The 25,125-nt window shown below is 39.9% G+C and overlaps 1 protein-coding gene across 2 annotated transcripts in view; it reads right to left on the bottom strand.

Annotated features, from left to right (window-relative positions):
- Nucleotides 1–319: 319 nt before the first annotated feature.
- The window catches only part of RAB28 (RAB28, member RAS oncogene family), a 59,787-nt gene continuing 34,981 nt past the window's right edge, over nt 320–25,125 (bottom strand). The window contains exons 5-8 of one of the 2 annotated variants that reach the window (XM_079991755.1): nt 10,899–11,002; nt 5,537–5,614; nt 2,327–2,427; nt 320–818 (exon numbers count right to left, since the gene is read on the bottom strand). In XM_079991755.1, coding sequence (XP_079847881.1) covers nt 2,332–2,427; nt 5,537–5,614; nt 10,899–11,002 — 278 coding nt within the window. In that variant the 3' untranslated portion in view covers nt 320–818; nt 2,327–2,331. The remainder of the gene's footprint in view (nt 819–2,326; nt 2,428–5,536; nt 5,615–10,898; nt 11,003–25,125) is intronic. The other variant, XM_079991756.1, reaches the window with a different exon arrangement.

Here is a 25,125-nt window from a genome sequence, read left to right as displayed (position 1 = left end):
AAGCTGGAATCCAGATTGGTTTTATAAAGAAATGTTCTCGTCCTCTGGGTAAATTATGGTGCAATCACAAAAATTGTTAGTCTAAAATCTTAAAAACTGATTCAGTCCTCAGAAGAAGAAGGATCCTTTTGACCATCTGGTGTACTAACAAAAGCACAAGGGCCCCATCTGGTTTGAAGAAGACCTGAAACACCTTGCGATGTAGCAATGAATATGGATTATTCTAAATGACATGACAATGTGTTGCTCACAATGGTAAAATGAGGGATCTCTCCCGCTCTGCTTCTAACAAACGAAAAGACAAAATGAGAAACAATCATGTCTATAAGCAGAGATTTATTTTCAACTCCACAGCTGTATTTCAAGCATCACTGATTATCCTGTATCATTTATACATTTTTAATTTCCCTGTCCCACAAAGTGACAATATATGTAAAGGGCGTCTGTATACATAGTTGTATTCCTTTATTGAAATATAATTCACAAGATTATAGATATATATAGATATATATATATATATCTCATAATTTTTCAAAGTGTGTGGTCCCAACATTTGAATCTTGACTAGCCAAAAACACTGCCTGCTGCTTTTCAACACACAAAAGGGTAGTAAGTTCTTGAAACTTCTAAACGCTCTACAGAAATGTTCCCTGTTAAAACAACATTCCGGGCAACGTCTTTGCAAAGGTAGTATGGCTGCCAAAGGAGATCAATACAAAAAAAGTTCACTGAATTGTACACATTGAGCTTCTAGGAGAGTTAACTGTTCTTGTCATGGGCTCCTGGCTATAGTTTACAATATCCGCCTTCACTACACTCTGTGGGGAGGAGAGAGAGAAAAGAAAAACAGAAGAGGTTATAGCAAGCGAATCCGAAGGAAACACTGTTCCAAAGTGCTAGTAAAACATTTCACATGTTAATGACTGGACTATGAAATATGGAACATTTAAAAAGAACAAGAAAGAGAAAAGGTATGCTGTGGTCTGCTGTTCTCAGAAATCATTCATGTTTTGGTATAACACGTAGTGCATATTTAAGTATTTTTTATAAATATTAAAGGGTTATGATAAGCAAGTACTGATTCCAGTTCTAAATACTGGTTCCTTTGTTCCAAATGAGGGGGGAAAGGGCTCTAGCTTGTAACGTTTTTCTGTCACTTACTCTGCAGCGATATATTTACTAGTCCTGACCTGAAATTTTGTAAAGTTTGAATTTAGACACCGAAAAAGGATTTTTTTTCAGCTGTGTGGGATTCCCCTTAAAAGTGATTTACACACAGACAGACAGACAGACACACAAACACACTCTTCAGAGTTCTGTTTTGAAGCTGCAATAAACCAAGCCTATAATTATCACTATTACTGCTATTACTGATTCATTAATCACATTCTAAAACACCATCTCAAGACAATTTACACACAAGAGAATTAAAAATAGTCAAAAACAAAAAAAACACTGAAAACAAAAGCCCTGTAAAATTAGGAGAGAATGATGTCACTTAGGGTGTATATCTCACTCTGAAGGAGTTCCCATGGCTCAGGTGATGCTGGCAGCTTCATCAGCAATCAGTGCCACATGGCAAAACTTTCATCCCAAGCTAGCTCTATGTGCATATATGCTTTCAGGTGCACATCCTCAGCCACACTCACCCCCAGCTAGTCAAAAATGCATGATTCAGTTGGGAAGGGAATGGTGACTCAGTTGTCTCACACACTCCCTTATCTCTATAGCATTTGCCTTCTTGCAAGTAATTCCAGATATTTTTAATAAGGAATATGAAAGCAGGTGGGTGGGGGTGACATGTTTTGTACAGGGCAAAAATATTAACTGCATGTGTTAAAATCCGCCTTCTTCTTCTCCTTTTTTAAAAAAGGAGAATACAGTACATAATTCCACCATTATTATAATTTTTCTTTTTTCCTAAGACTTGATAGTGGACAACAGTATCTGTGACTGCTTTAGTCCCATTCGTGCATTTCCCCTTTTGAGCTTCTCCTTCCAAAAGTGATCCCCTACGTCACCTGTAAAGTCGTCCCTGAAACTCGGGCAAAAAGCAGTTTCCAATCTAGCACAGAGGTTATAAGAGGTTGCTATAGTTGCTATAGGAGGTTGCAACTGTTGGTCGCAAAGTTTGTCCCACCCAAATCCAATTGAAATCAGAAGGTGAATTCCTTGGGGCTTAGTGCACCTAATATTCTCTCGTTTGGGAGCCAAAATATTAGCTATTGCAAATACACAAATCAGAAGGAAACACAATATCAAGGTTAGTATTTCAAGCAAATGAAATAGTAACATTTGTTAAAACACTGTCTTTCTACTACACTACCTGAACTATTGCACTGAACAGACTTTACTCTGACAGCTGGCAGTGCTCTGCTGTTGATTATCTTCTTCAGGATACTTCACTAGTTCTGCCCTGACAACATGCTGCAGCCACATGTCAAGCAGTAGACAGAACAAGGAGGCGAGTGAAAAAACAGAGAGACACAGATAAACTATTAGAAAGGAAGACAAGACCGACACAAATGAACAGCAGCAACAAACAAAAGCCATCGCATTCCAGACACCATGCAGCATGATCAGTGCACCCACTTGCCAGCTTTGTGTGCTGTTGGGAAGAGTCTCTGAAGCAATATCTCTCCCCGCACACTCCTTTCAGAGCAAAACGTTTATTGGGAAGACCTCACCAACGACAGTCCTGAGCTGATCCCCATCCTCCAACATGGAGCACCAGGAATGCCTGGAATCATCACAGCACTTGCACCTTTGAGTGTCCATGCATGAGTACAAGAACGTGCATTGGGGCTGCAAAACATGCATTGCAAAGTCTTCATGCAGATCTGTCTAAAGGAAAAGCTTGACTCACAAAGCCCAAGCCCATCAAAGCAATCAATGAAGTTTAATCTCAGCAGAGGTAAGAAAAGTTTATTGAGTGGAGAGGGATCAGAAAATTAAGAGGAGGGGAAATGTGAGGATTAGCTTCTCCCCCCGCCCCCCATTTCTACCTGCAGCCCTTTCTGTACATGGGGCCAGATTCAGCTGAATGGCATGTGTGTGGAAGCCAGAGCAATGAGCCCCATTAGTGCAGTGGAGCTTCCCCTGCTCCCCTAAGCCCCCTCCCCGCCTGCAAATTGTCTCGGGGGGGGGGGGTGTCTGGCGAATGCAAAAATGCTTGCACTGAAAAATGAATATAATAGCATGACTGTGAATTCCTCCCATAGGTCACAAACAAGTGTTTTGTGTCCAAGCAATACTTGGAAATTGTTTTAAATTTCAGAAGTGAGATACATACATACATATATATTGTAACAAAACAAAAAAAGTCAGAAAATGAGCCTCTGCCTAAGAGGTGATTGGATTTCATGCAGCCATGGAGTTTTCACCTACATACTGCAATGTTTTGTATATTCCTTGCTGCAGATAATAGATTTCAATAGTATTTAGTATAACATAATTTTGAAAAGATCTTGTAAGTATAGTAAGCCTGCAATTTACATGCATTTAACTTGAGTGCATTCAGCTTTATAAGCCTAGCAAAAAGGGGGGGGGGGAGGGAAACAGGTGGGCATTTGGGCAATCCTACCCACCATTGAACTCAATGTGTTTTGACTATACACAATTTTGACTATACACAATCCCCAGAACGTGACCCCTGCATAAATTGTGGGCTTACTGTATTTAATAACAAAACAATATTCAAAAAGGAAACATAAAATAGATTTCTCCTAGAATAACCTTTTCAGAATCACACCATTTTCTCTTCAACAGGACCTTCTCTGTAATGGTGCTTTTCCTAGGGAATGTCTTCCTCCCGTCCCAGTACCAAGAGTTTTGAGCTCTTTTGGTTCTGAGTCGGTTGTTATGCTGGCTTATGTTGCATTGATTTGGTTTTATGTTTTATGGCTGTTGCTTATGTGGCTTAAATTATTTGTTTTATTGTACCCGTGACCTAGGATTGTTTTGTGATGAACAGTGGGTTTAAAATATGTCTAAATAAATAAAATAATTTCTCTTTTCTCAGAGAAATCACAACGTTTCCCTGAGTTACTTGTTTTCTTAATTTTTTTGTAAGCTGGCTTTTTTTCACAGCTGTTCCAGAAATTTCAATAAGACCGTTAAGAATAACTATATTTAGGACTGCAGCCCAAGCATATTTTTACATATTTTAAAAGTATAGATTACCTAATTGCATAAATATTTCTTTTTTAAAGATAACTTCTCTCTAAATAAGAAATGGTAACAGATACAGGTGACAAAGGTTCTGAATTTATGATCTAATTATGTGCTCTGCCTGACTTCTGACTGATCATCATCATATTATCTAATCAGGTAGACAAGAGTTATGATTCACTAGACTCCAGGACTCACAGTATTATGAGAAGAATTCAATTTCATGAAGATGTTAACAAAAGAGCAATGTTATCTGCACTTAAACAGTGTTATCTGACCTCACAGGACTTAATTTCTATGCAGCATGCTTCCTGCTGCAGTTGAGAGAGAATTCTAAGACTCACTGAGCAATCAATTGTTGCTCAAAAAGCTGGGTTAAATCCTATGCTGTTTACAATATCTAGGCTAGTGACCTATGTTTAAGCCACTACATGGCATTAGATTAAAACAATTTGGACTTTTAAAAGAATTTCAGCTCAATTAACAAAGAAATAACATTACCCTTTTGGTACACTTGTATACCCATCTCCAGATCTGAACTAATATGTCTTCCAAAGGTCCAGGTTCTGTAACTTATCAGATTCTCGGACTGGCAGATTTGATAGACAAGTCTATTTCATTGTATACCAAATGTTGTTAGTCTGGGAGATTCATTATTTTATTTAAGTGCATGTTAACAACAATATATATTCACTAGCAAAAACAAAAAACATAACACCTCCACGGTTTCATCATTGTTTTATGTCATATACTGCTCTGAAATACAAACTGGATGAACGATGGTATAGAAATGATGTAGAGAATTACTAAATAAATAAAGTGCAGAACTGAGTCCTAAATCTATCCAAATGTCAAGGGATGCCATGGGGGAGCAAGGAGATCTCTTATGCTGCACAAATCTTAATGTCACATCATCAACTTACTGGTTTACAATTTTTAAACAGGGCCAGGATACTATTCTACTAAGGAAATGCAAATGTTTGGGCTCAACACTCTACTTACAACCTCATCCTGCTCCCCAGTATGTGAGGTAGCCTTACAAAAACTTTAACTGCAGCTTAAGAAAAAAATTCTGTGAGAACTCCATAATGCGCCTTAAGTAGCTCTCTGGGTAATGAGAAAAAATTGGAGAGTTATGGGTATCTCTGGATATGCAAGAAAACAATGGTGTTGAACTCTAAAGCTTTGACACCATGTTCAGAGGAAGGTTTAAGAAAACAATTTATGAGCGGAAGAGTGTTAAGAGTTTGTCCAGAAAAGCAAAGAAACAAAACTGCCATACCTCAGAGTAAGATATATCATTAATTCACACATTTAAAAGAAAATGCACATCGGCTAGTCAAAGCAATATGCTCAGAAACATCACCTGTGATAGCTCTATTTCCGCTTTGTTTAATTTGACGTCAAGGAGGTCAGCAGCAATTTTTTGAAAACACAGGAAGACCTATTTAAAATGGAAAGGCGTAAGTGATTAGAAACAGACTTCCTAGAGTTACTACAAATATGGCAAAAAAATCCTGAACTATAAACAATGAAATATAAAAAATACAACCTGTGCAAGATATCTGAAGAGCTTTCCTTTTGTAAATTTCATGCCAGCAACTGCAGCAATATTTTCATACAAACTAGTTTCATTTGTTTTACAACAAACACTACGCTGATTTTTCTCCACTGACAGTTCCTTCAGTTGGTCAAAAATAAGCTCTTCCACAGAATGTCTAGTCTAAAACGATGCCTGGACTAATTTGACAAATGCATTAACAATACTTTTTTTTAAAAAAAAAAAAAGTTTTTACCAAACATCCAACAGAGTCAGGTTTCAGCACGACAGCACCATGCCTGTCAGGTTTAGAACACCAGCAGATCACTCCCTAAAGCACTGATGATGGACCACTTTACTATAATTTAAATCCTGCTAGCAGTTGAAACCGTCTGCTATGCTATTTGAATTAATGTTGAAAGAAAATAATTTGTGACCAGGGGGCTTCACCAAAAAATTCATACAAAGAACATATGTCTTTGGTGTTGTTGTTCCCCATAAAGAATGGGACTATGAAGTCTACCAGGCGGCTGCAGAGAAGTGGGAAGTTGAGAAGGAGAAGGCACAAAAGGGCCCTTTGCAAGAGTTTTGGGCTTTGAACTGGATACCATTATAGGGACCTTGGATACCATTCATTGTTAAGAATATTGAAAAAATATGTTGATCTCTGCAAAGTGGCTCCATTGACTGGGACTATTAGTTTTTATCTCCTTGCTTTGAATTTCACATTCTGTGAAGGTAAGAAAATAGTTCACTTATTTTTGTGTATGAGTTGCAGACCACTTTTTCCTTCTTTTTATTTGGGCTTTAATCTTTTGTTGATGTGATAATGTGTTGTGTGTGTGTGTGCGCGCGCATGCACTTATTTGTGTTTAACCCTGTAGAATAAATTATAATTTTCTTCAATTACAAATATTCTTTAGATTTCAATTATTCATCTATTTTTTAAATGAACCAAAAGAAAACAGATGATAAATTGTTTCTATGTATTATGTATGAACTAATGAATTACTGGTAGCTTTCTATTTGGAAATTTGCTGTTACAGTGGACCCTCTGGGTATGAATTTAATTCGTTCCGGGGGTCCATGCGCAACCCTGAAAACTTTGTAAGAAGAGGCGCCGCTCCTGCGCACACGCATGGCGCAACAGAGCACTTCTGCACATGCGCATGCGGTGAAACCCGGAAGGAGACATTTCTGGGTTTGCCATGTTTGCAACCCGAAAGTTACATTACCCGAAGGTAACGTAACCCGAGGGTCCGCTGTATTGGAGAGCAGCAGCTAAATTAATGGAATTAATTAACTGTATTAGCGGAACTGGGAAAAATAAAAACTGAATAACTATGAATTATTTAGATCAGGTGTTGGGAACTCTCCCCCCCCCCACCGGTTGCATGGCCATTGGCAGAGGATGATGGAAGTTGTAGTTCAGTAACATCTGGAGAGCCAAAGGTTCCCCAAACCCAAATTAGACACTAATCAACCTAATAAATAAGACTGTTGATATAATGCCATTATACAAATGTGTGGTATGACAGCATTTTGAATACTGTGTACAGTTGGGGTCACCTCACCTCAAAAAGGATAGTGCCGAGCTGGGTAAGGTGTAGGAAAGGGCAACCAAAATGATTAAGGGGATGAAGAAAGGGTGCAGCATTTGGGACATTTTAGTTTAGAGAAAAGTCAAGTAAGAGGTGACATTATAGATGTTTATAAAATTGTGCGTGGCATGGAGAACATGGATAGAGAAAAGTTCTCCCTCATGAGAACCCAGGGACATCCAATGAAACTGAAGATTCAGTACAGATAAAAGACAGTACTTATTCACACAGTGCATAGTTAAACTATGGAACCCCCAGGAGGCAGAGATGGCCACCAACCTAGATACCTTTAAAAGAGTAATTAGACCAGTTTGTGGAGGAGATCAATCACTACCAGCCAGGATGGCTATGCCCTGCCTCATCGTCAGAGGCATTAATGCTTCTGAATATTAGTTGCTGGAAAGCCCAGGAGGAGAGGGCTCAGGGGCTCAGGTGCTGCTTGCAGGCTTCTCACAGGCATCTGGTGGCCACTGTGAGAACAGGATGCTGGACTAGATGACCCATTGGCCCAATCCAGCAAGCTCTTCTTACCTTCTTAAACTATTTTGTACAGTTCATACAGAAACATTTAGAATTTAAAGCTTTTGAAGATTTAGGAAACTTACAATGCAAACCTACGCTTGGCTAAATTAAAATCAGTGGGACATCATCCTAAGTAAATATGCAGAGGACTGCAGTTAAAGAAAAATATTAGAATGCTCTGAGGGTTAAACGTTGGGCAGGGGGCATTTGAAGAAATGGCAGGAAAGAAAAAAGTAAACTAGATGCACAAGATAACAGTTTGGAAAGCAGAATAAAATGATGGAAATTTTGAAATTAAATGAAGAGAAACATTACACTTTAGAAAAATTCGTAACATTAATAGCTGAAAGGGAAGCAAATCGGAAAAGATGTGGTGACAGATTATGGAAAAATAAAAAATCAAAAGCTAAAGCTAAAGCGTGACATGAACTGAAGAAAAAGCCTGAAGTAGCTGGTAGATCTGAAATGGAAAAATAAGTATAAAATTGAGGGGTGTTTAATCATGGCCCCTGTTTCTTTCTCAGTGGCATTTTAAAACGTCCTCTTTATTTCGGATCTACCAAGAAGCAAGCCTGGTTGAGTTTTTCTGTTGCTTTTACTGCTTCTATGAATCATTTCATCTGCTTTCACCTGTGTTTCCATCTCTGCAGGGGCCTTTACCATTCATTTGCCATTGAACTCCTCTTGGCAAGTGCCTACTGTAGCAGAATGCATTTGTGGCTGGAGCCACAAATCATCATCTCCCTTCTTTTATCTTCTGGAGACTTACTAAAAAAACTGGTTTGTGAAGGATGGTGCTTCTGCAGGGAAGGAAGAGAAATCTATCACAGGGTTCTGTCATGGAGGGAAAGATCATATGTACTTGCCTAGTTAGCTCTGGCGTTAAAAAAACAGATGCTTGCTGGACTATGGTCTGGAACAAATGAAGATTTCTGTTAGGATGAGTGTCAAAAACAGAGAACTTGCCTAAGGCAAGGGACATAGAGAGTTGAAGAAACGGGAAGATTTAACTGTGTGCAACTGATAGACGGGAGCTGGGGGGGTGGACCTAGGAGTGGAGTTTTATGTACAGTGGTTTTCCCAGGGAAGCGCAGCAGTGTTTAATTTCCAGAAATACACATGCAGAGACTCTGGCTTATGGGGAGCAGTGTCATCTGCCATATTAGACAGGTTGTTCTTGCTTTTGCAGAACATTCAAAGGCACTGGCTGGCAGAAATAACGGCTTTGCCACTAGGTCCAGCCATAATTCATGATTTCGGCTCTTTGCACAATGTTGGAATAAACCCAAGCTTCATATTTAAATGACTGAATCCCCAAGTGGAAGATGAAATAATGCTATATTTTTTGGATGGAACAAAATTCGTAAAAGGGCAGGAGATCTGAATGTTGGAAAGGCTAAATCCTAATTTCTTAGCTCAAAGAAGAGAAAATGTCTTAGTTATTTGAGTTTAAGGAAGCCATACCTTTTAGGTTTCTTAAAAATAGATTGTTATAAAGATGAACAAAAGAACACCAACTACATTTGCATTTGATAGTTCACACAATGGTCAGAGCTTCACCAGCTAAGACAGAGGTGGGGCACTGCCAGCTCAGAGGCTGCAGCTAGCCCACAGACCCTTTCCATTCATGGCCCTAGTCCAACCCGCTCCTATGCGCCATTTGTTGTCCTGTTTTGTTACATCTAAATTTAGCTTCAAACGAAGTCCTGCTTCGTTACATCTAAATTTAGCTTCAAAAGCAAATTGTGAAGACTCTCAGGGTGAATAGGGAAGTGGTGGCTTACTAGAAGGGAAGGAGCCTGGAAAGAGAGATGTAAACTGCTTTGTTTTTTTCTGGTGGGAAGAGCCTGGCTGGATAGTTTTCTGACCATCATATGGTTTCTAATGTGCTTGGGGGGTTTCTAACATTTTGAGGTTATTGGTTTCTAGTGCAGGGTGACTTTCTGGGTTACTATTGTTAAAGGATGGCTATGTAAATGCACAAAATAAATAAAATAATATCTCAAAAACAAACAGGAAACAAGAAAATGAGGCTTAATCTAGGACTACAAATCAGGTTCAGATGGAAAAGACTAATGGAAATAAAAAATAATTGATACCCTTCCCTTCAATGACACACATAATTAACAACAAAATAATGCAAGCCAGCAGATAAAAATACAACGGCAAACAGAAAGATAAAAGCAACAATTTAAAAAGTTACACCACAGAATTTGGTGGTTGTTGTTTGTTTTTTTAAAAAATGGATTGTTCAACCTTTGGATTTGATTGCTGAAAAACGAAAAATAACAGCCCACAGACTACAGTTAGTTAATAGCCTGGTTGGGTATGAAAGAGAGGCTGCCCTTGAAGACTACATTTACTCCAAACATGTTCCAAAGTGCTGGAGGTTTCCATGAGTAAGACCTTGTTGGACTGATATTCTGAGGGTGTTTTATTTCATGACAGGATGCAGATTGATGTCCTAGAATTACTGATTTTTGGCTGTATTCGGACAACTCTTATCTAATGCATAATCTGTTCACTAAAGCCTTGTATTGCTGGAAAATATTCAGTAGTTCCTTAGATTAAAACTTGGTTAGAGAATTTGGGATGTAGCTAGGAGGGGGTTTTTTTTGGGGGGGGGGGGGAAATAATATTAGAATATTGGTGGAGACCAAACAAATGTATTTCAGAAAAGATAATGTATTACATTTTAGAAATTACATGAATGGCTATATGATTCTGAAACTGCAAAAGAAGAAATGCTTACTTAAAAATGTAATCAGCAATGTAAAATGTATATTCATTATTAACAACCACAGAAACATGCAAACTTTAATATGCTGTGCATGTTTTTGGAAATTAATGTATCCTTAGTAGAAGAAATCTGATCAAACCAAAAAATACAAAATACGGAACAAAGGAAGAGTTTCAAAATAAAAACCTGAATTATATTTTTAATGTTTCTCCTTTAAAAAGCATTCTTAAATAACTCAGTTCACAAAAGTTATGGAGAATGGAAAAAACACCTTTGAATAACGTACCTGTAATAAGTACTTAACAATAATCATCATATTACTTACGGAATCACCTGTCTTGGCTGACACAAAATGACTGCTAGAATGATTTTCCTGGCAAAATCGAAGATGCTTATCAACTTTTACTGTCCGCAGATGCTCCAGATCAACTATATAAGGAAAGGAAAGTGTGGTATTAATGTAATAGCACATATTTGAATACATTCTAAAACTCTTAACTTTTACCATGGTGCCTTTAATAGTGAAACACACTCAGACCTAAGGTAAGTCAGAGACATCACCACTCTTCTCTTTGGAAAAAAAGAAAGGGGAGAGGGGAAAGTAGGGGAAAATGCAAAAGGAAAACAGACTCACAAAGTCAGGTGCAGAAGAAAGCAGTATCCCTGTAAGCATTATGAAATTCAGAACCCAAAGTGGGAGCTGGGCTGCACGAGCCAGCCTTGTCCCCAACATTCACTTTTGAGGCTGACTCCATCCCTTACCTTCCTATTGAGTGGGAAGATCTGAAGGTGAGACTCAAAGCATATTCAACTCAAAATGCTTAGAAGCCTCCCCACATTCAAGAACCCTGTGCAATCTGAAAGTGACTCGAACCTTTAATAACAAAAGTTTCAGCGGACCTTGCTTTTTTCACCTTACAAGCTGACCGTGCCAACATTCACTCTTCATTAAAGGCACAAGAACAATGTCCTGTTTCAATTTTTGAGTCCCAGACAGAGAAGCAAAAAGGCATGCATATATGGTGTGTTGCACCTTTATGTAAGTTGAATTCTAGGTGTGAAAAAGCTGGAGGCTATACTATTAATGCATAACAATCAGGATGAACAGGTTCCAAAGGTGACACAAGCAGTTCCATTAGCCTTCGTATAGTATACATCATTCTGATGGACTGTCTGTTTGATTCTCTTTCTGAAGAAAAATGACATCTGGCATACCTCTTGACAAAAATACAAAAATAAATAAATGTTTTTAACTTTTTGTCAAAATGAGATGTATCCTAGGATGAATTGCTTCCTTTGGCCAGTTAAAAGTTTTAGTCTGCAATCCTACAAATTAAGTATTTGAGAGTAAATGCGAGTAATTCCCATTAGACAAAGTGGAACTTTTTTTCTGAATAAACATTTATAGGATTGTGCTGCATATCACACTAATATTAAAAATATCATATAGAATGTTGTCTCAATTATCCATTTAATTAGATAAGTTGTGTATGGTACAAATATATGAAAGGAGTAGAAAGATAAAATTTCCAGGAATTTTGAAACCACGGGGGGGGGGGCTCTCCCCACCAAAAAAAAACCACCCGGTTTGGGGAGAATTGAAAACAATGCAATACTTGTGGTTTTAATAAGAGAGAGAGAGAGAGAAAGAGAGAGAGAGGGAGGGAGGGAGAGGGAGAGGGAGGGAGGGCTGGCATCCTAAAAACAGTGCCTATTTCAATTAATACTAGAAAGTCTGTCTCTGCCAAAGATGTAAAATAATCCTTGAAGAAAAAGCATATTACCTCTGAAACCAACTTATTACCGCTGAAACCAACTTACTTCATTAAAACTTTCAGATATCACCATTACAAATGCAATACCACATATTTTGATTTTATGAGTTTACATGCATTTCCATTTTTTAAATTTTGTACAATTATAGGCCCACTGTGGGTATAGAAAAATTTTCAAATGCCACCCCAATTCACATAAAATTGAACTCAAATCCTGCATGGATTTTATTGTACATATTCCAGTCTCTTCGAATCTAATCCTAATGTAACTGGAAGCTATATTGCACAACTTCTCTTTTTATTGCACCAAAGTCCCCATAAGGGTGTTGATTCAATGCTGTCAAATTATAAGGCAAGTACATTCACAAGGATTTAAGGACAACTAAGTTCTTTATGTCAACACAGAGGGGGAAACCTTCAAGTGATTTCCTGAGGAAGGGACCCAGCTGACTTGTGAAAACTTGTAAATTTGTAAATCTAGTAAGTCTGAATAATAGGGTCATTTGATTATCAACTAGAAAAAAATGCAACATAAAATGCTTTATTTAAAAATGATACTGGAGGTCTTTAATTTGCACACTCTGGAAAGTTAGTCGGAGAGAGGTTTTGGCCTAACAGGATTCCTACAGTTCATTTATATGGCAGACCTTGGTTACTTCAGGGGGTTTAGCCAGTTTTGACTTTAAATAACAGGGGTTGGCATAGAAGCAATGTGCAAAAATTACACCAGAGCTATTCTTGTCTGATTCATGTTTTATTGGTCCCATAACATGGGAAAATGAAATAATTTTACCATGGGGTATGATTTTCAGGTGGCACTTCTGCTTCAAATGGTGGCCAGAAACATTCCCCTAACCATTTCAGAGGTTGATATCATAAAGGTACGTTTTGGAAGGATTTTTAATTCACCAATATTCCTATAGCTGGGAACATGAGAGGATGAGGGACAGCGGGATCTTCTTGAATTGCTCTTTTTCTGACCCACTCTTCATAGAACTGCTAGGCACAAGGTAGGAGCAGGGTGTTTTTTTCAGCCAGAATGCTCTGGAATGGAGTTCTGGCACCTCTCAGGGGAACCTGCGAGTGGGAGGAGAGACCTAGGCAAAACTGCTGCTCCTCTGGCTCACGAGGAGACCCTTTGTAGAGCCTGAAATGGACATCATCTACAGCAGGGGTCGGCAAACTAAGGGCTGGGGGCCGGATCAGGCCCAATTGCCTTCAGGATCCGGCCCGGGAACTGTTGGGTGGATCAGCGTGGGGATTCTGTTCCTTCGGGCTGCACCATTCCATTTCCCTCCCACACACACACTGTGGCAGCGGCGCCTCCTCCCTCCCTCCTCCTGGCTTCTCCCCGCCCTGCCTAGAGGAGGAAGGGGGCTGGCTGATCAACATTTTAAGCCAGCCCTTTTGCGCCGCGCATCTTCCCTCTGCTACTGCCGCCCTGGTGCTCCTGTGGGCCAGAGAGCGGAGCGGACGAGCTCCCTCTGCCTACCCAAGAGAAGTGGCAGTGGCGGCAGCCCCTGGGAAGGTAAGTGCAGTGGCTGGGGATGGGGAGAAGGACTACCTGCCCCCCTTGCCTCTTCTTCCAGCTCCCCACCCCCACCCCCCAGTGCTGCTTCTCCGGCCCGCCACAAGGTCTGAGGGACAGTGGACCAGCCCGTGGTTAAAAAAAATTGCCAACCCCTGCTCTACAGCTCTGGAGTGAGTCAACTTGCAAGCCATAGGTACACTGGAGCTTTGCTGAGGCTCTCTCGACTAACTGCTGATGTGCAAAAAGAAACCTCCCTGCATGTCAGCTCTGCAAGTCACCCTGTCTCTCCTGGTTGCTCATTTCTAATATACACAGTCTAAGATGCTCTATCAGTTGTGGAAGAGATGTGTAAGATTTATTTATCAGTTTATGCAATGGCTATTGCCCCTGATCATCTTGACCACCCTTTCAAGATCTAGAAAAGGAATCTTAGACCACTAAGAAACTACTGCCTGAGCATCCTCTAAAACCCAACTGATGAAAATGGAGATGGCCCTGTGTGTAGGAAAGACAAAGCATGAAGAAAGAAGAAGAAAAGCAAAACCAGGGATCCATTTTTAACATTAGTAAAGGTAAAGGGACCACTGACCATTAGGTCCAGTCGTGGATGACTCTGGGGTTGCAGCGCTCATCTCGCTTTATTGGCCGGGGGAGCCAGCATACAGCTTCTGGGTGTGTGGCCAGCATGACTAAGCCGCTTCTGGCAAACCAGAGCAGCGCACAGAGATGCCGTTTACCTTCCCGCTGGAGCGGTACCTATTTATCTACTTGCACTTTGACGTGCTTTCGAACTGCTAGGTTGGCAGGAGCAGAGACCGAGCAACGGGAGCTCACCCCGTCACAGAGATTCGAACCACCGACCTTCTGATCAGCAAGCCCTAGGCTCTGTGGTTTAGACCACAGCGCCACCAGCGTCCCATTTTTTACATTACATTTTAACATTACATGGTTGCTTTCATAATGAATTGGAGCAGTTCATTTTTAGAGAAGACAAGCCAAATGGCAGCTGGTTCTCTGCAGAATCAATGGGCTCAATTTCCCATGTCGCGCTCTGCTGCAGCCAGGTACTGTTTAATTGATTATATCAAAAGTTTATTTTAATTAACTATGAAGATGCCTGGATTATCAGGCAGATTACACACATGCACATACACTTTCTCTTTCAAGTTGCAGATAGCAAGGACCATCTCAGAAGATGCATTCTCTATTTTTGTTCAACTAGGAAGAAATACCTTTAAGACAGTACCTGTTGCAACACAGGCACCATAAAAAAAAACAAATGTAGCCTATTCTTTCCTTCACATATGCATAGAATCATAGAATCGTGGAGTTGGAAGGGGCCATGGGGGTCATCTAGTCCAAACCCCTGCAATGCAGGATTCTTTTGCCCAACGGGTCTTTCACCCATGACCCTGAGATGAAGAGTCTCATGCTCAACAGACTGAGCTGGCAGGTATTGCATCAACTTTCTCTAATCAGGTAATACCTCTTGCATTATCATTTAAATTGGTGAAAAGTTTCATATTTAAATGCAGTCCTGAGTATTGTTTGCATACTTGGATAATCTATATAGCACAAAGTATATTAATTTCTAAAAACATTGTGAAAAACTAAAAATATTCTATCTGCAAAGCATTTGCAGCTGTTCATACAAGTTATAAAGTTACATAATGCTTAAATAATGAGCTATTGAGATTAGGCCACAGCAATCTGACAAGTAAAACCTTCTTGTGATTTATTAATTTACATGTGCTTAATTATATACATATTATATACATATTAGTGTTCTAAAAATACACTCAGGCCATAATAACAGCATATAACAATGTTTCTTTTAACTTGTTGGTCTACTATGGCATTAAAGGAAACTTTAGTGCAACCAGTTTGCCAAATGTAACCCACGAAGCCGAACATAACCAACTAGCCATGCATGACCCCCACCCCATGCACAATCATCCTGTTTATGCTGCCTGCCTAAACTACAAAAATGAGAAGGAAGGGCCAAGCACTTGGCAGACCATAATATGCATCCAAACAGTTGCATTCATCTTGATATAGGTCACAACTTGTGCTGGTGTGGTCTAAGGAAAACCAATTTAGAAACTAGCAAAATTAAAGCACACACAAGTATGATTTTTATGAGGAAACAACTGTTATTTGACAAGAAAAGCATGGCAAACTTTTATTTTTATTTTGCTTATCAAAGAAATATAAGTAAACAGAAACGATATGCTTCAGAGGTGACCGATGTTTGAGGAAAAATTAACTCCAACAGGATCAATTACCTCTCCTCTTTACCCAGCCATGGTGAGAAAGAATAAAAAATAATTATTGCCTCTAAATAACCAGAACATTATCTTGCTAGAACACTGCATGGCTTTATTAATAAAGATTAGAGTTTATTTCAAAGTAAGTGTTCAGGATCACATAATTTACAGGCATCCATTATGGTACGAATCTACCACGGTGTCGTCCTCTGTTTTGCCGAAGCCTGCCTTGCAATCAGCTTGACAAAGACCAACGTCTTGGGTCAGGACATTGCTAGCACTCCACACATCATCACTAGTGATCACAAGCTTGAGGTGGCAGACAATTTTGTCTACCAGGGTTTCTCCATAACCAGCAACCTCTCCATTGAGCTGAGCTGGACAAGTGTATTGGCAAGGCTGCTATGACAAATGGCTCGCCTCTCCAAAAGGGTAGGGGAGAATGTGATGCTAACATTCAATGCCAAGACTGAACGGTCTAGCAGGCTTGTGTGTTGAGCATGCTGCTTCATGGAAGTGAGTCGTGGACAACTTACAACTGTCAGGAGCGACACCGCAATGCCTTCCACGTGTGCTACATCAGGAGGATGTGGAGTATCACATGGCAGCACAGAACGTGTCCAGAGGAGGGCAACCAAAATGGTCAAAGGCCTGGAAACGATGCCTTATGAGGAATGGCTAAGGGAGCTGGGCATGTTTAGCCTGGAGAAGAGGAGGTTAAGGGGTGATATGATAGCCATGTTCAAATATATAAAAGGATGTCACATAGAGGAGGGAGAAAGGTTGTTTTCTGCTGCTCCAGAGAAGCGGACACGGAGCAATGGATCCAAACTACAAGAAAGAAGATTCCACCTAAACATTAGGAAGAACTTCCTGACAGTAAGAGCTGTTTGACAGTGGAATTTGCTGCCATGGAGTGTGGTGGAGTCTCCTTCTTTGGAGGTCTTTAAGCAGAGGCTTGACAACCATAAGGAGTGCTCTGATGGTGTTTCCTGCTTGGCAGGGGGTTGGACTCGATGGCCCTTGCGGTCTCTCCCAACTCTATGATTCTATGATTCTATTCTATTCTAATTCCAAACAAAGATGTGCTCTCCCAAACCCACATCCCCAGCATGTTCACACTGTGTGATGTCTAGGCTGGCTTGGTCATGCCCGCGGAATGGAAAATGGCAGGATCCCCAAGGACATGCTCTACAGGGAATTGGCTTCAGGCACCAGACTCATTGGCAGACCAACTCTGTGCTCCAAAGATGTCTGTGAATGTGCCATGAAGGCTGGCAACATCAACCTTGTTGTGTGGGAACCTCTTGCAGACAACTACAGTGCCTGGAGATAAACTGTCAGGTCATGTACCCATAGCAGTGACCAGAGAAGGAATGACCACTGAGAGGAGCAGAGAGAGAAGAAATGCCATGGTACATCTACATCAGCACAACTGGATGTCTTCATCTGTACCAGCTGCGACAAAATATGTCTCTCACATATCAGTCTCTACAGCCACAGCAGGTGCTGCAACCTTCCAGCTGTTGACTCAAAGGCACCCTCCTCCATTGTCTCCCAAGACAGATGGCTTACAACACAGTCCTCATCTACAAGCTGTCTTTATGAAGAGGTTGCTATTTTGTCTATTTAATGTATTGAACCTTCAGGATTTTTTAAGTATCCATATCCATACTGATTTAACATTTTAACTTCTGACTCACCTTGGCTTAAACTGGGGTGAGTGCTAACCTGTGGCCCTCCAAATGTTGCTGGATGCTAATCAACAGCAGCCTAGTGAGCTGTAGGCCATCAACATCAGAGGAACTAGCCACCCCTTCCTAAAACATTTAGCTTGCTCCCCATACCCCAGCAACTAAGCAAGGGGCAGATCTGACAAAGACACAGAAGTGCCTTTGCAAGCACTCTTTTACTGCATTTGCAACTCCAAATAATTATAGTATATTCTCTCTCAAACAAGAAAAAACACAAATAATGGAATGTCTTTTGTACTGTATTTGCAAACCTCTTTACTTACTGAAATCCCATGCTTTCAGTGATCCCCTACTGAAAAACAAACATATTGCTAGTTTGATGTAATGAGCTAAAAATCTGAAATAAACAAAGTTCTGGGATAGATTTATGCAATAATTTAGGTTATCAGGAAAGCATCTAAAGCACTCTGCTTATGCTCTTGCCAGCCAAACTATGTGTCATATTAACAACCTCCAGAAAGTTATTTCAAATACATAATAAACAGTTTATGCCCCACTCAGATTATTAGGTGATGGGAGAAAAATTAATTTGATTGCAAGCATGCTTTAGGTTTCTCTCATGCACTAATGTTTGCACTGCCCTATAGACTGATGCTAGAATAATTCTAAACTTAAGCTTTTCATACACTAAATAAAAAAACCATAAAGAACAGTAAGCTATAAAGATCAAGCCCAAGTGGAATAGAAAGGGCAGGACTAATGGTTTGATATTCTCTGTTCAACACCTGCCTTGGCCCTAGGCCCCAATGTAGGACTCTTGCAAGGAAAGCAAAAAGGTAAGCTGCATAGCGCTATTGTTGTTTTGAATAGTTTGTACTGGAGAAATGCAGCTGAATTAATTTTTTTTTTCAGTTTCTCAATAGTTTCAACAGGTATCCCTGTGCACAACTGCCTTTCAATAGATCCATAAAAAGTCTGTTCTGACCTATGGAGCTTTTTTCAACTGCTCTCAATTATGTACTTCCAAGAGTGCCAACAAAACTTGGTTCCACAGACATTCCAAGCTTATTCATTCACCATCTCCAGCAGAGGTAATAAAGATTTGGGTAGCTTAGATTTTTCCTCCTCTGTACCTCTGCACCAAACAAATTACTCTCCTAAGACATAACAACATTTTACAAATTTCAGGCCAAACTAGTATTATTGCTATTATAAATGTCTAACATTAAGTCATTTCAAACATAATCTGCATTCTTGTTCCAAACCTTTCATAGCATACAAGCAAGAGTGGCGCAGGAGCACAAGCCATTACTCAATATTACTATGCAATTTACCGCTGCTTTTCTGTATCATAGCTATCCAATTCTACTTTTATGACTCAGCACTGTAATTTGGCACTCATCTGTGGCAGTGTCTCTCTCCTAACAGCCAGATCAAGCGGCAAAAGAGTGTGTGGAAGAGAGCAAAGACTAGTTTAGCCTGACTATAGGGGGCTGTACAGGAGAAAGGGGAAGAAAGAAAGATATGAATGGAACATGGCAGATGCAGAGCTTAATGTCAAGTATAGATTGGTCCCAAGATAAAGTACCTTTTTCCCTATAGTAAGTGAACAAGCAGCTGTTTATAGTACCAATAACATACTAAGTGTTTATTTTTTAAATATCGAACAGCAATTATTTTTAAAACATAGTGTCTGGGAATTTTAAAAAACCTGAGACCAATCAAGTGTAGAAAAATGTATTGGCAATATTCAGAATAACTGCAGCACTTCTTAAATTCTAAGCTGAATTTCAAATGCAAATCAATACTTACAAACGCTTTGTTTTACTGATAAATTTATCAGTACAGTACTTTGAGTATCTTGACCAGCTGCCAAACTGTTGGAGAAATCCATCCTAATCTAGCAGCTGATTGGAAATGGAGTTTAAAAGAGTAAGATGCCTTTAAAATAGTAAGATTTTCAACAACATAAATACTTGTGTTACCCACTTAGGATTGGGCTATTCTATAAGAGTACAATGCAGCCCCATAATCATCTATCTGCTTTAGCAATGTACTTTGGTGGAATATAAAATGCAGCTTAGCGAGAGAGACTAAATAGACCTATGTTCATATCACAATAGTCACAACAAGGACCAGAAAAAAGTAAAAGTAAATTCAATACAAGTTTGAACAGATGAATATATTTCAGAACTCTTCAAGGAAATAAAAATCCTATTGTATTTTAATATTTTGTTGGAAGCCACCCAGAGTGGCTGGGGAAACCCAGCCAGATGGGCGGGGTATAAATAATAAATTATTACTACTACTACTACTACTATAAAGTATATGGACTGTTCTTTTATCATTCAAGTGTCCAGTATATAATATACAGCCAAGTGCCTATTGCGCAACAGTTTGAGAGAGCTGGTCTTTACCTTTTTCAACATAGAAAATTGTTAAGAAATTGAAATTCCTTCTTCTCCTGTGTCAACTGGGTGCCTACTCAATAGCAGTGGTGATAGTGGGTAAAGGGGAGAGGCATTGACCATGTTGGTGCAGTGCCAATGCACTGGCATAGCCGATCTGGTGCTCCTGCTCTGGTGCATTTGTGCTGCACCAACCTGGTTGCTGCCTCTCCCCTTCCCCTCGGCCTCCTGGTAAGCAGCAACAAAGCAGCTGACTGAGGTCAGGCGAGTGCTACTGCCCTGCCTCTACTGGGACTACTCTTATTGCATTACCATGCAATCTTAAACACATTTACTCAGAAGTAAGTCCCACTGAACTCCCTCCCCTCACAAATAAGGCATGCATCCTATCTATTGCCTTTTCAGCACTTACTGAAGTCCTTCCTTTTTCAACAAACCTTTTAAGTTGGAAGTTTTCATCTCACTCAGTACAGGCAACGACTATTTTATGCTTGTTCAGTGCATGCTGACCTGGAAAAGCGGGCAGGGCGTAGCTGGGTGCAGCAAGCTTACACATGCTCTGCCAATGCAAGCGGGGGCCAGGAACACAAACTGGGGGTAGGGGTGGAAACTGGGGGTGGGGGTGGCCTGTATTGAAGTTGAAACTGCTGGTTCAAGGTAAAATAGATAAGAATTCCCTGGATGTCAAGATCTAAGTTTGAGGCAAGTACTCTTTGGGCGAGAGAACCTCAGCAGAGATTTAAAATCACAAAATATGCACCAAAGCAAATATAGGCTGTTAGGCCTTTAAAATGTGTCCTTTAAAGTGAGTTTCAGAATTTCCCTCTTTCCCTGATATAGAAAAAGGCCACACATTTGATAACTTTTAAATTGTTTTGTGTGCTTTTCTATACAGCATTCAGAAAAAGTTGCACAGGCAGTAAACCTTGGCTTAGTTACAAGGTGGTGAAAGACTCTACATTATTGGTATAAGAATTCAAGGGTGTCTGAACTGGAACAACCAGCTGAAACCTCTTTGCATGCTAAGCTGCTCAGGTAGAGTGCAGGTGAAAACAATAGGCTTGGTTACCCATTTCCTCCCAAGGTAAGGAGAAGTGACCTCACTACACTGGTCAGAACAGCTTTCTCTATGGTATTAACCTCTTCATGCATTAATTAGACTTAAGCATGTTGATTATATAAGGCTGGTTATCTAGGGCTGCCATACGTCCAGAATTTCCCGGAGATAGCTGGGATTCGGCAGTCGGAAACAGTATCCGGGCGGAAATCACTGAAATGTCCAGGAAAATCCAGGCAACCCATGTCAGAAGTACAAATTTTGGCGAATTTCCTTTAAAAAAGCTCAAGAAACAGGTTGGTTCTTTCTTGTTCATCATTTCAAGATGTTTTCATGAAAAGAGATTCCTAATTTAAACTAACAAATTCAATGGGGCTTACTCTCAGGCAGATAAATTGTGTTAGGATAGCATCCTTAATCACAAAACCAGTAACAACAGCAGCAAGGGTCTTGTTATTGCTATTACATGAATGCTTGTTTCTTCTTGCATAAAAAAATTGGTGAGGGTGGAAGTTATGCAGCTAACTCAAACTAAAGAAGTTTGGATAGGTGAAATCTAAGTGGAAATTTTACTTTTAAAAACTCTTTTTCTTTTCTTTTTACAAGCAACTTTTGCTTATTGCTCTTAAACAGCTGTTCAGCTACCTCTGGGCTAGATGTGAAGTTTTTATTTTCCCAAATCTAAGCTAGAAGCTTTAAAAAAGGAATTTGATTTAAAGTTTCTTAATTAAAAATAGAGGTTAAAGGGGGGATGGAATGGGCGATGCAGCTGTGCTGATGCCAGTGGAGAGAAATCCAGAGAAAGAAGTGAGGTAAAAACACATAAAATAGCTCCACAAAAATTAAGTGGGTGCCTTAAACAGCTGTTTTAGTTTAATTAATGGAAAGTTAACCTTGTGTAAATATTCCTATTTCAAAAGCAATGTTCTCTTTAGACTTTTCTAAATCTGAGCCTGGATCCTACATTGATTTACCACTATAAGAATAAGTAACATGAAAATATGACACTGAAGCCTTGGCCCTAGATTTGGCAACCCCCCTAGCTTCAGAGATTTCAGATAGCACTGTCCATATAAGGTCAAGCCTACCTTCAGATCCATACAGTGCATTTATTTTTATTTATTTTTAAGGAAAGCGTATATTCCTATGAAGGTAGAATTATTCAGCTTGTAAGCGCTTCTATGAAAATGCAGCAACATATACAGCTCTATCAATGTTCAATCTCTAGCATTATTTTAGCACTGATATAATTTTGAACTCACAATGAAAAAATATTCAAAGCTTGTGAACTACTCAGGATATCGTATTTTTGAAATAAATGAATGGAAACATGCCACCCCCTTTACACTGCTCCATGGGCTCTGATGCTGTGACAGCACTTGCTTTTTGGCAAATAACAGAGTAATTACTTTAACAAGTGTGTAAAGACGATGGAAAGCCACTCATGTAAGGTCAAACAAGAGGTTTATGAACTGCAGAAAAGCACAATTAATGCAAGAGGGCAGAAGGAGAGAAACATGTTTCACACTTTTATTGTGAAGAGCATGAGTTTTGCACAGGAACTGCCAGAACAGATGTTCATAAATTTGGGCCTTAATCTAGAACACTTCCCGGTTTTACATTTAAATTATATCTGCTGGTGTGTAGAAATTACACCTTACTTTTTAATATAATTCTTCTGATTAGATTTTTTAATAAATACATTTATTACCTTAGTAGTGGTGCCAGCTGGTCAGTTGTGATTTACTGTCCAGGCCTGCTTTAATATAAAGTGGCTTTTGTGGCTTACCCATACAGATTACATTTTAAGCTTCAAGATATCACCATAAAGCAGCTGGAAAAAGTACTGGCTGTGCTCAGAAACCTGTATTATTGCCCAAGTGATCAACTTCCTGAGCATGCAGCTACTCAAACTCTCTGAAAATCTTTGGCTTGGCTTTGTTCTTATACTGGAAGTTAGTTATAAACACCAAAGGAAGTCCACGGAGTCTGCAGTTATGCTTTCTATCAGGAAGACAGCTTAAGAAAATTATTAGTTTTCTAATGAGAAAACTACCTGGTCATTTAAAATTTCCGTTTACATCAAATATATTTTTTATCACATCTGTTTCCTTAAAATAAAATAAAATCTCTTTAGATTTCTACCCAGGATGCTATTTCCAACAGTTGCCAGGCCCCAAAATTGATACTCCTTTTGGTATCATACCTAAGTTTCAAAATTCCTATAGGAATTGCAAAATATACATGGAGACAAGGGGAAGGGCTTGTGCTGTAACTCTGCAAGAGCATAGAAAAGACACTGAATGTTGTCCTTTGCCGTCCCTGTTGTCAGCTTTTGAAGGAACAGGGGAAATAAGTAAATACCCAGGTAACTTATTCAAAAACAAATCACCACTGACTTTTCATAAGTTCAATGATGGAACATTTCCCTAATAATTTCATATTTACTTTGCCATTGTGCAATTTCAGGCTTTACACCTAAAGAGGTTATATGGGAGAAAACCACACAAATATTAAGACATTTACCTACATACACACCATGGAAAACAGGGTGTGCTAATCTATTGAGCGCAGAACCCTAACAAAATCTACACTTCACTCACAACTCCACCAAACTTTTATCGGCAAACCCACTAATGGGGACAAAAATGTTTTCTTCACACAAGCATACAAACTCTCAGTATGGCTTTGAAAATTACACCAACGTGGCTGAAAATCATGTCTGAAACAGAGGGATGGAGGCCAGTGTTGCCTGCAGCATTCCTGACCATCATGCAAGGCACCCCAGGGTGCCATGGCACCCACTGGCAGAGGAACGGGGGGGAGCGCACTGCCCCTAGCACCATTGGGGAGGGGGTACCATTGCGGTCGTGGGTCCTCCAGACACATGCCACCCCCCCCCCCCACTGCACCGGACACCACACCCCCACGGGTGGCGCAACACACCCCTGGGACACACGCCAGCCATGCCCCCGCCTGCTCTCTGCCCCCAGTGCTGGAGCATGCAACTTCACCACTGTTGGCACCCTGGTTGAAAACCACTGCTCTTAAGTATTGTTTCACAGCAAAAATATTAATACTCCTCCTTTCCCTTCTGCTGCTGTCTTCTTTCTGTCTGAATTTAGCCTATAAACCTATGGCAGGGACCTCTCTTACTGCAGACACAGCAGGCACTGTGATTTTCCAGCAATTTGACTTCACCCCCCCCCCCGAGGTGCACTCCATTGTCTCACGAGACAAATGCCAAACCAACTCAATTCAGTCTTTGAATGCTTAAACAGGGCTAATAGGAACGTATACAAAACCATAAATAATCCAGTTCTTTATTCTTCTGGTGTGTGAACTTCTTGGGGCATTTTAACTCCACCAAAAGTTCCTAAACCTCTTAGTGTGCTGGACACAAATGTAGGTTCAGACACACCCTAAGGGGTGTGTTCTTTAGCTTATAATGGTTGTTTTCTCATCTCAATACCACAGCTCATGGTAGCCCACTGCCTCCCTTCATGTTCCTTATTTCCTTTCTCCCAAGACTGCAGGTCAGTTTGTATCAGAGTTGGCAAAGATTACTCAAGCACTTCTAGTTGTCACAAAGACTAATTAACAAACTTGCAGCTAATTTGTGAGGGGTCAGTTAGTATCAGAATTCAAGAAATGGGCTAACTTTGTTCCATGACGAGCAGAAAGACAGTACCAGTTTGCATGCTAGAAACAAGGAATGCAGAGTCCTCCATGAAAATTAAGCTAATGTTCTGAAAATATTACACAACAGATTTTACTTATTACTGATGAATTGTAATATGTTTCCCTGCTCTGTGTGTAA

Source organism: Podarcis cretensis (genome assembly GCF_951804945.1).
Source record: "Podarcis cretensis genome assembly, chromosome: 9".
In the NCBI taxonomy this organism is placed as follows: domain Eukaryota; kingdom Metazoa; phylum Chordata; class Lepidosauria; order Squamata; family Lacertidae; genus Podarcis; species Podarcis cretensis.
This window is presented reverse-complemented; position numbering and strand designations above follow the sequence as displayed.